Source organism: Hemibagrus wyckioides, linkage group LG24, assembly GCF_019097595.1.
Source record: "Hemibagrus wyckioides isolate EC202008001 linkage group LG24, SWU_Hwy_1.0, whole genome shotgun sequence".
Taxonomy (NCBI): Eukaryota; Metazoa; Chordata; class Actinopteri; order Siluriformes; family Bagridae; genus Hemibagrus; species Hemibagrus wyckioides.
Window position 1 is genome coordinate 2,764,286 of NC_080733.1, and position 12,156 is coordinate 2,776,441.

The 12,156-nt window shown below is 42.6% G+C and overlaps 1 protein-coding gene across 2 annotated transcripts in view; it reads right to left on the bottom strand.

The window, feature by feature from the left end:
* baiap3 (BAI1 associated protein 3) overlaps window positions 1–12,156 on the bottom strand; it is a 57,426-nt gene that overhangs the window by 35,044 nt on the left and 10,226 nt on the right. For both annotated transcript variants that reach the window (XM_058378366.1, XM_058378367.1), the window contains exon 2: window positions 4,492–4,645. In XM_058378366.1, the coding sequence (XP_058234349.1) occupies window positions 4,492–4,631 (140 nt within the window). In that variant the 5' untranslated portion in view covers window positions 4,632–4,645. The remainder of the gene's footprint in view (window positions 1–4,491; window positions 4,646–12,156) is intronic.

Consider the following 12,156-nt stretch of genomic DNA (forward strand, 5'->3'; position numbering starts at 1 on the left):
AAAACAATCCTAAATTTTTATTTAGTACTGTAGCAAAACTAACTAGGAGTAAAACCACTGTAGAAAAGTGCACACCATCGATATTTAGCAGCAATGACTTCATGAATTTCTTCAATGAAAAATTGACAATATCAGGCGAAAGATTCAGTCTATTAATTTAAAACCAAATTATTTGTTAGATAATTCCTTAGATAATATAGCTATTTCTGATCAAAGCTTAGAATGCTTCAAGAGCCTTCAAGAAGATCTTCAAGAGCCTGATCTAATTTCACTAATTTCCTCTTCAAAACTCTCTACCTGCATCCTAGATCCTTTACCCACGTCTTTCCTTAAACAGATATTACCAGTAGCTACCGAACCCCTTCTAAAAATCATTAATCCTTCCCTAAGCACTGGCTATGTGCCTAAATCATTTAAGCTAGCAGTTATCAAACCCTTGATTAAAAAACCGGACCTCGACCCCTGTCAGCTGTCTAACTATAGACCGATATCAAACCTGCCCTTTATCTCCAAGATCCTAGAAAAGGCTGTAGCACAGCAGTTATGTTCAGACCTGCATAGAAATAACATTTATGAAATGTATCAGTCAGGATTTAGGCCTCATCATAGCACAGAGACAGCACTGGTTAAAGTGGTCAATGACCTGTTACTGACCTCTGATCAGGGTTGTGTCTCCCTACTGGTGCTACTGGATCTTAGTGCAGCTTTTGACTCCATTGACCACACTGTTCTACTTGATAGGCTAGAACATGTTGTTGGTGTTAAAGGAACAGCCCTCTCCTGGCTCAGGTCTTATTTGACTGACCGTTATCAGTTTTCCATGCACTTCTGTTATGCACTTCTCCATGCATACCAAGGTTATGTTTGGTGTTCCACAAGGTTCTGTTTTAGGCCCACTGCTTTTTTCCCTATATATGCTACCCCTTGGTGTAATTATTCATAAACATGGTATTAGCTTCCACTGTTATGCCGATGACACACAGCTATATGTCTCAGCTAAGTCAGATGAGAGACACCAGCTTATTAAGAGAAGAATGTGTAAAGGACATTAGACATTGGATGTCTACTAACTTCCTCGTGCTCAACTCTGACAAGACAGAGGTGCTAGTACTAGGACCACATGGAACTAGAAGTGAGCTTTCTGATTACAGAGTAATGGTGGATGGTCTTTTGGTTTCATCTTGTCCAGCAGTAAAAGATCTTGGTGTGATTATTGACTCTGGTCTTTCGTTTGAAGCTCATGTAGATAATATCACTAGGGTAGCCTTCTATCATCTCAGAAATATTGCTAAGATAAGAAATATGATGTCACTTCATGATGCAGAAAAACTAATTCATGCTTTTGTTACCTCTAGGTTGGATTATTGTAATGCCTTACTGTCTGGATGTTCCAGTAGGTGCATAAACAAGCTCCAGTTAGTCCAAAATGCAGCAGCTATTGTCCTAGAGAACTAGAACCAGAAGATATGAACACATCACTCCTATTTTAGCCGCACTACATTGGCTTCCAGTCAAATTTTCATTGATTATAAAATACCGTTACTAACCTTTAAAGCACTAAATGGTCTCGCGCCGCGGTACCTGAGCGATCTCAGAAGAAGACCTTTAGTCCTTTATGATCCGCCACGCCTACTCCGATCAAAGGGTGCAGGTTATTTGGTAGTACCTCAAGTAGCAAAGGCTACAGCAGGGGGCGGAGCTTTCTCTTTCAAAGCCCCAAAGTTATGGAACAGCCTTCCAATTAGTGTTCGGGATTCAGACACAGTCTCAGTGTTTAAGTCCAGGCTGAAGACACATTTGTTTAGTCAAGCTTTTAACATATAGTTCTTAAAGTAAAGGAGCAGATTTGGAAGGTTCATGGGCATAGAGTGTTTGGTGTACTGGGATGTTTGGATGCTGTCATCTTACCACCCTCGCAAGTCACTCAGGTTTGCTGACTGTGAAGTGGTTGGATGCTTTATGTCCCGGGAAGCCTTCATGTCTGTCACCTTCTGGCTCTCCCTTTTAGTTATGCTGTCATAGCTAGTCTTGCCGGAGTCCCTGCCTGCACTTTACACATAATCTACATTGTCTTTAAACATCACATAATCAGAATCATACTTAATATCTTTCTCCTTCTCTCTCTGTCTCTCTCTGTCGAGCTATACACCCCACTCCTGACCTCCCAGTGTTTGCCAGTTCCATTGTGACCACTGCCCTACCCCTGGTCGGAGTCTCGTCGCTTGTTGGAGCCCACTGATGCTGTGGATGGATCTGTGTGGACCAGGAGACAGCCATGGACAGAGCCACTTGGGGACTTTCATACAGTCACAGATCTGCCATTACATCTGTCAGCTTGTGACAGCAAAGAATTAGTGTCTAATAATGACCTTAGTAACTACTGTGTGTGTGTGTCTGTTTGTGTGTGTGTGTGAGACTGTGTGTGTGGTACTGTGTGTGTGTGTGTGTGTGTGTGAGAGAGACTGTGTGTGAGACTAATAATATTGTGATTTGAATGTGACTCCTGGTTTTAGTTTGTGTTTAGATTTAATGAGGTGATTTCCAGATTTTAATAACTGCTATATTCTGTAATGTAGGAAACTTTCTCTCTCCGATACTTCGTCACTTCCTGTTGATTAATCTTGTGTCACAGCACTAGAAACTACAAAACATGTAACAATTAACCCACAACTCACTACACACACACACACACACACACACACACACACACACACTCACTAAACACACACTCTCACTACACACACATTCACTACACACACATTCACTACACATTCACTACACACACATTCACTACACATACACACACACACACACACTCACAATCATTACATATATACTCACTCACTAAACTCACACACACACACACACACCAGTCGGACTGATTGCCCAGTCAGGTTGTGTAGGTGAGCAATTTAGCGTCTCGGGATGAATAAAGCCAGCTCTTTATGATCAAAGCAAATCTTTGACAGGAGAGAAGGCTGAAAACAGAGAGATAATGAATCTCCCATAGTGTTTACATCCTACAGACACTCGTCCTCCTGCCCGTGTGAAACATCTCCATACTGTATAATCACTCCAACATGCCAAGCTGCCCGGTGTGGACCTTCCCTCAGCCCAGCTCCAGGTCTTCCACGCTGCACATCCTCCTAATTGTTCAATGTTAATATGCAAGCATCTGGATCAGGACGTTGGCTTTCTCTAGCACTAATGAAGGATACAAGCAGCTTCCTGAAAGAGTAATGAAGGCAGAGAGAACCTCACCTGCATCTTAATGCCCCAGACTGTGGGATGGGTTACACCTTCACACTAATCCAAGTAAGAATAACGGAGACCAGGCAGGAGAAATAATAACCATCACTTACAGGAAAACTTCTTTGTAGAAAATCCGCTTTATAACTTATATATAATTTATTATAGAATAATATATTAACATATTATTTATTCCTCCTTAAGACAAAAAACATGCACTCAAAAATAAATAAATAAATAAATAACACATCTCGTATTTTTAGGAGCACCTGCAATAAATAGAAGAGAAAAAAAAACACATTCTTGGTTGCTATAGAAACCTCAAGGTTAATTTCCCTTTACTTTCAGTACTGACATCAGCCATGTTGAGAATGAAATAAATCAAGGAGGACTGAGACGGAGTGGCTGGTAAAAAAAAGAAAGATAGAAAGGGGAAAAAAACCGATCTTGCTTCACTCCACCTGTGTTTGCTCAACAAATTGTTCTCATTTGCTGAAATGACTCTTGGACAAACATAACCAGTCCTCATTTAATCTCCCCCAGATCCTGATTTAGACTAATCAAGATGTCTGTTTGAGCGAAAGAAAAAAAAAGCATGACAAGCTTGAAATGGTGTAGAGGACGTGGTCCTGATGTCTTCACTCCTGCACACAGAACAATCACGCTGTGTTGAGAAGTAACATGTCTCTGTTAAGAGAGAGAAAATTAGCTGCGATGTCTTAAACTGTTTTTTTTCTCCCCCTCACGTGACCCCCCCCCCCCCCCCAACGTGTCACGACGGTCTCTCCAAAGCACATTCTCTTTTCCTCCATCTGTGCTGTCTAGAAATGATCAGAAGATGAAAGATTAAACGTCTCTCTCTCTCTCTCTCTCTCTCCCCGAACTTCCCTCTTAATGAGCTGCAAGTGATTGTTACTTAATCCTCGCCAAAAGCCCGTCACTGTGCGATATTCAAAACACCGGTTTAATTTGAAATGTGCAATAGCGAGGTGTGGAAATTGAGTCACTTCCAGAGCATGAATACAGTAGAGGCCTAGTGGGCGTCTGTGAGGTCTGTGATTCACTGGCCGGCTCGCTGACAGTCATCCTGCCATCTGTTTTGATAGGTGGGAGAAAGTAAAAACATCAACACAAACCCTGGCTACGGACAACACTACACTTTTGGGGGAACTGTGGGATTGTCCTCAATGTGCGCACGTGTGTGTGTGTGTGTGTGTGTGTGTGTGTGTGGTGCAGACTCACCCGAAGGCAAGGCGCTCTGCTTTGTGTGGGAGGGTCTGCGGGCTGGCGCTGGCAGGCGGAGGCTCTCTCCGGCTCCTCAGGGATTGGCTCCTCTGCACCTGCCTCAGCACACTGCTCTTCAGCTCCAGCAGCGTCGACATGGCTCGTCCGACACCTGTGACAGAGACGCCAGAGAGGGAGAGAGAGAGAGAGAGAGACGTATGAGCAGAATCTCTTACATTTTCTTTCTCCAAATTGGAGGGAAACAAAAGCAATTAACCTAGCGTCCACCTCGCTGACCAACCTTTGGCTGCGCATGCAGAGAGTATAATGAATAATTACTGTAATCACAGCCTGCATCCAGTCCCGCATGCGTTCTGCACGCAGCTCCAAGAGATCCTGTGTGGTGTTAATTGACGTGTGTGTGCCAGGCACATTTGTCTGTGTCACAGCGAGTGATCGGCGGTGTAAGATCAAAAGGCAGCAATTACACACCACCACCATTATGCTTGCAGATTTCTGACTAACCGCTTCCAAACGTAGAGAGACGGAGTGCGAGTTCAGTTCGGTCCAGAGCGCTCTTGTCCATCCAAAAAAAAATAAAGGGTACCTTTCTACCCTACTCTACCCTGATAGAGTGCATCACCTGGATGTGTAGCATGAGAATATAGTGTACCTAAAATTGTAAATACACTTAATTAGACAAAAGTTGTTCCACTGATAGTACCACCCCAGTGACAAGGAAAAAGTAGAGTTTCATTTCCTTTCTGCATGTGAAGAGCAGTGTCTCTGCTGGTCTGGGACAAGCATCAGAAACTAGAAAATAAAACAAAAAAAAAGAGCAATGAAACAAATGCTTGAAAGAAACCGAGGAATGAGGAAGATGACAATTTCAACATGAAAGGTTTTGATGAACCGAGACGTTTCTAATAGACACACAAACAGCCCTTTCACAAAGCTGACAGTCAGCCTTCTCTTCTGTTAAACCTCTAAAGGTTACGGGGAGGAGCTCTGAAGCCTACTCACGCTTCATCATCTACATGAAGACTGCGTACCAGGAAAGAGAAAGAGCACAAAAGTGATAGCACAAAAGACTACAATCACTCGGAGTGCATTTAGACTCGATTCTGCTGCTTCACAGGCAGACTGACACCATGTCTTAACACTGAGAAAAAAAAATGAGGTTTTTTTTTGTTTTTTCATGCGGATTCAGGTGAAGAGCTTCAGCTAATGTTCACATCAAACACCCTTTATTTATTTATTTATTCATTTATTCATTCATTCATTCATTAATTCATTCATTTATTTATTCATTCATTTATTCATTTAATTATTTATGTGGACAGAAGAGTAAGACCTGTCTCTATTGTGGGATATGTAGATGAATAATCACCTGACCAGTGGTAATAGACTGTAGAATAAGCAAAGAAAGTTTAAGCTTGGCTTAATGATCAAGTTTAGATCAATTTTCTTACTTTCCACACTGCTCTTAACCCCGGGGTATTGTAACTCTAAACCCTGCTCTTAACCCCGGGTTATTGTAGATCTAAACCCTGCTCTTAACCCCGGGTTATTGTAGATCTAAACCCTGCTCTTAACCCCGGGGTATTGTAACTCTAAACCCTGCTCTTAACCCCGGGTTATTGTAGATCTAAACCCTGCTCTTAACCCCGGGTTATTGTAGATCTAAACCCTGCTCTTAACCCTGGGTTATTGTAACTCTAAACCCTGCTCTTAACCCCGGGTTATTGTAGATCTAAACCCTGCTCTTAACCCCGGGTTATTGTAGATCTAAACCCTGCTCTTAACCCCGGGTTATTGTAACTCTAAACCCTGCTCTTAACCCCGGGTTATTGTAACTCTAAACCCTGCTCTTAACCCCGGGTAGAGGAAGGTTTCACAGGTGTAATGTAGAAGCGGGATTAGCTCTGCTTTTTCCCCGGGGTTCTGAAACCCTGCTCTGAAGCTTTTACAGTGTTAACTCCACATTGCTCTGCTAAACATCTACAGTGTGAAACCATGTGCTGTTCCAATGTTACGACTCGACGCTTAGCAACAGAAACCCAATCAGAAACTGAACAGCGTCTCTGTGCCTCATATCAGGTGAAAACCAGGACGTAGCTACACTTAACAAAAACAGCTCGGTAGATAGAGTCAGGCGGAAAAACGCTGAAGATCACGGAAGTGCGCGCCGTAGCGAGGGGGAAATACGTTACAGAGATATCAACCAACGTCTGGTCGACTACACCACAAACTTAAAAAGAGCAAAAAAGATGAGAAAGCTGTGAAAGATAACAAAACCTGCTCGGGTGCAGAAGCACAGACCTGAACTTTTTTCCTCACTGATGTGAAAGCGTGAGACGAGCCGTTATTTAAAGCTCTCGCGCGCTGGATTTATCCAATCAGGGTTGTTGATGCTGCAAATATGTAAATAAGAAGAAGATTGCAGCAGGGTTTAGGAATGTAGAGTGTGAAACAAGGGCAGATTATGAAGAGCCAGGATTCAGTGTTAACCCCGGGTAAAGTAGGAGCAGTGTGAAACCTCCAACTACACAACCCAGGACTGAGTTTACACCAGATTAGAGTCACACAGGGAAATATTTCACATGCTCTTACTCGTGATGTCTGTTCTTTTGTTTACTCTTGATGTATTTGCAGTTGTTCATGTTTTTCTCTTATTCAGCCTTGAGCATTACATATATATATGGTCTTGAGTGCACCCTGTGCACGTAGACCTCAGACTGTTTTCAGCTTTTATTTAGACGATGCAGTACCCAGGCTTTCTTTTATATCTCTTTGACTAGATCCTAGTTCTTAGTCTCCTGATTCTTCAGGCATCTTATTGCTGATGTAGCTGCAGTGTTTGGAATATCCATAAAGATCTTTGTGACTTTGGCAGTGGTATGATTTCTGGAGGTAGATCAGCAGATACGTAGCATGAATCTACAAACACGCAGCAATTACACAATACATTTCTATCATTTTCAACACACAGCAAAATCAGTTCTTGATAAAGTTGCGTGTTTTTGGGTTGTATATCATCCCTGAATGGCTGTAGATCCACTCGAGGAGGTATTTCATAATCAATTCATCTTTGAGCTGTTGTCCAGGCATGACATTTTCCCCATGATCCTCATGGCCAACAGGAAGTGAGGTCAACTTTCATTTGTTCATTCCGGCCGAATCTCAGAAATGCCGTTATTTATCCAGGGGTTCGTTTTGACCTTCAGTTTCTGCATCATTTGCCTGCTGTATTGATATTGGTATTGATTAACAGGATGGCATCTGTCATTTAATTTTTTTTTAAAGCCCTAAAGCTTTCCTGACCCGAGTGTTTGTTCCAGATCAGGAACAGCAGTTGAGCGTTTAAGCAAATGTGAAGCTCCAGCCTCAATGCCATTAACCCAGCGAGACAAAGTCCAAAGGCGACAGCGTTCCACTCCGCCCTAATAGAACCGGACGTGCATTAAGAAAGGTCAGGTTCCCAGAGTGAGCTGCACAGTTTCCTCTCACCTAATAGCTCTTTTCTCTCTTTTCCCTCTCTCTCTCTCTCAAAAAAAAAAGAGTGACAGAGGAAGAGAGATAAAAAGAAAGACAGGTGCTGTATAGGGAAACCTATAGCTACTTGTATTTTTGAGATTATGGCTGTTACTTGTGGTAATTAGTGAAGGAACTGTAAGCAGCTGCCTCTGAGGCAAACCGGTTTCAATTAGACTTCGCCCAGTCCAGACCGGGTGTCGTTCTGTCTCAGCCGTCAGCCCCCGTGAAAGCTGCCGTGCCACCCAACACATGGCACCAACTGCCAGGGGAACGCTGGCACGAACCAAAAGCACAAACACTGGCGTCGGCAGCCTTTGCACGTGCGCACACATACACTCCTGGCCCATGCGGATGACAGTGTTGCTTAACAGAGTATCTTCTATGAGAGACAGCCAGGCAGCCCCAGCTTCATCTGCTAGGGATGGAGGGGTCTCTATGGTAACGGCTGAGCCAGACGCAGGTACACAGGAATCCACAAAGAACAGACTTGGTGCTATTATACCAGTATTTTCAAGCTAGTTAAGCCTGAAAAAAAGAGAACCAGCTGATCCTGACTGGTATTCAGTATTTTTTTTCATTATTTGTCTTTTTGAAGCCTGAAAGTATTTCCGAAAAGAATTTCCTCCTTATCAAGCAAGCAAGCCTGCCTCTTTTTTTTTAACATCCAAATCATCTTTCACAATACTCAAATTGATATGTGGCATGAATTGGCAAGATAGAGGCAGTCCTTCAAATGAGAAAACCCACCACCCCCTGCCATGTTGATCATTCATACGGATTAACCTACTGGTCTCTGTCAAATGAAATCAGCCAAGCCTCCTGCATAATCCCCTCATTGGGCTGACAAGCTGGAGTCAGCAGCATAGATTTCTTCAGTCTTGCGTGTTTACAGTCTGAAGCCAATTCTTCCTGACATGATGTGACATCTAAAGTAGGAAACCTTTCACACAAAGAGTCTTTTTGATTTGCGGTTTGTTTTTGAAGATGCGGATCGACGTGTTGACAGAAAACCCAGCGAGCTGTCTATAATCCCGGCACGATCACGGATATTGTGGTTTAAAAAAAAAAATCGCATGAAGGTTAACATACATATCGCACATGAACTTTTCTCCATTCCGCCCTGCCTTTCAGGATCTTTCTGTATTTGCGCAGTTTTCTACAACCTAATTCCACAGGCATATCATTTCCACCAATTATTTATAACAGCCAGGCCTGTGATTGTTGTGAATGCCAATTCTCCTCTCACCGTCTTAAGGCTGTCAGGATAAACAGCGAGGCTGAAGTCAAGCCAGTGCTTCCAGAATTTGGAAAACAGCCCAAATGTCACATTTTAATTCTGAGCCACTAAAGAGTGGCACAAAAAGGTCAGCGTTGGGGAGGTGATTTAGCTGGAGCCTTAACCCAAATGGTACGTGCAAACATTTTAACCTTCAAGCCACTCACCAGGTAACCTAATCAAATCTAGTCTTGAAAAACACAATGCCGTAATCAGACCACACAAAATCTCTTACAAGTGCTCGACACACTTTGCTCAGGGTGAGGGGCCGGACTGTGTTTTTTGCTCCCCCTGATGACACCATTGTGTGCAAGAATGAGTCAGTGCCACCATCTGTTTTGAAACCTGAGTGGCACTTAATAAACATACCCATCAGCATGCATTTCTCAGATGAGCTGGGAAAGCTTGGGGTGATGGATACTGTGTCTCTCACACTCAGATTTCCATGAAGCCATATTTACCCTGTTTAGATTTGGATTCTATGCTGCTACCGATCTGAAATCTGGATCTGAAATAAATGCTGCATGTTTGGTATAAAACTCTGTCTTGGAGACTCAGTGAGGCATGTAGTAGCGCAGACGAGACGGACCACAGCACTTATCATTAAGATCAATAAGCAGATAAAGACTATAATCCCCGGGGCTGTGACAAAAGTTCCACAAGAGCATTTGGGATTTGGTGCTCGGTTAAATCCTCGCTGGCTATTTCCTAAGAGACTATCTCCGACCGCCATCATCGAGCCTAACGTCAGGAAGCCATGATAGCACTCGCACTTTGCAATGGAGATCGATCTACAGCGCCAGAACTGTCGGTCTAAGCGTGAGACGACAGAAAGTAGGAATAGCAGTAGTAGCTGTTAAGATTGAGCTTTACAGTCGTGAGGAAGAAAATGCTGAAGGGCAGCTCTGACACGCCTTTGTGGTGTAACAAATTAGAATGGCATTTGACGCTCATCTTTTTGAGAGCACAGTGTAATTGATTTGGATAGAAATTGACAGACAGTGGAAGTGGCTTTTTCACTGTTTCTTGCCTGCAGCTGAGGTGAGATAGCAACAGGAGAGCTTCAGTAAGAGACTCGAGCCCAATGAAGCGTAAAACAGAAATATTTTAAGTGTTTAAGTGTTTTATTGTTACATTTTTTTTCTAGAGGTCGACTGAAATGTCCTCAGTTTCTAAACATAATTGATCAGACTCCATCCAAGCACTTATCCTACACAGAGGGAACCTGGAGTCTATCCCGGAGGTCTTGGGGTGGGGGATACACTGGACGGGGTGTAAACTCATCACAGGGCACCATCACACACACACTCTGGACAATTTTAGAGATCAGCCTACAACACATGTACTTGGACTGGGGGAGGAAACCAGAGAACCAGGAGGAAACCCTTGAAGCACAGGGAGAACCTACAAACTCCACACACACACAGGAAGGAGGCAGGACTCGAACCCCCAACCCTGAAAGTATAAGTAAAAAAAAACTAGGAACCACTAATCCACCACACACCAGATCAGACCCCTGGTTATGCTAAATTAGCACCATTGTCTGCTGCTTTGAAATCACACTTTACTACTTTTGGTTTACATTTCCGGAAACATCTAGCTGATGTTAATAATACATTTAATCAAATGATTGAAATAGTTATCAGAAAAATAGTTACATGTTTTGATCTGTTACTGCTTTGTCACGTTAATTCAACAGAAAATACTCAACATCGAACATTATCACACTCTTAACTAAACCAAGAAGGTTAATCAAGAAGGAATACAAAAACAGATTAAAAAAAAACATCTTTATGTGTGATTAGATTTTAAAGTTTTGGATGTTGACATGATTTTCATTTCCGGTTCTATTAAATCAGCTACACTCTGTCTATAAACGTTGATGACATGGAAACGTCATGTTACCCTGACATCTGAAAAGCAATGTAAAAGCTGGGTAGATCTCTCAGACCCTGCTCTGACACGTTAAATGTACGCTTGGCTTAGGGAGAAATCTCCAGAATGCATCATCTGGACATGTGGTGTTGACACTGATGACATGACAATGTTGAGCTCCACACACTCATGGGAGTCTGACACTAATTACTGAACTCGGCTCGGGATGGATACAGTAGTTTGCATATTGTGCTTTCTTTGATTAGCTTTAATATAGGAGTAATGTAACACTGAACTGGTTATGTAAAAAAGGGGATAAAGTTGTGTCAAAACTTGTGTTAAAAATGAGCATATTCCATTACACACTTTTGCTACATTATAAGCCACATTACTGCAGCTCAGCTATTGCTACGCTAATGAAGTATGTAGCTAAGCTTGTAGTATCCATTCTGCTCAGCTGTGTCCTGGTCAGTGTGTGTCATTCACTCATTATTCTACTTACAATAAAGCAGTTAAAATGACCAGGGCTGATTTCAAGTGTGGTTAACTCTCACAGAGTCCACCCACTGCCCGTGAAGCATCCCATCAAAAACGAACCCATCAGAGAGACAGCGGAAGCGTTAGGTTGGGCCAAATCTACTATTTGGTGCGTTCTTAAAAAGGAAGATGAGCTCAGGAACACTAAAAGAAAAACAGAAAACAAGTATGGAGGATGGCATAAGTTCTCTGACTTCTACACAACAGCTGACCAGATCATGAAGATCCTCCAGGAGGTCAGAGGTTGATGTATCTGTATCAAAGTCAACAAGCAAGAGAGGAGTTCTCCAGAGGAAATACAGAGGGTTCCAGAGCGGGAAATCAGAACAGCCTGTAAAGATCTGGAGCATCATCTAATGGAGAGATGAGACAACTTGTACCCAGTTGAAGCCATATTTGATAGATGTGTATTGGAGTAATGCATGTAAAACAAATGAAATGTGATTCCTAAAGGATAG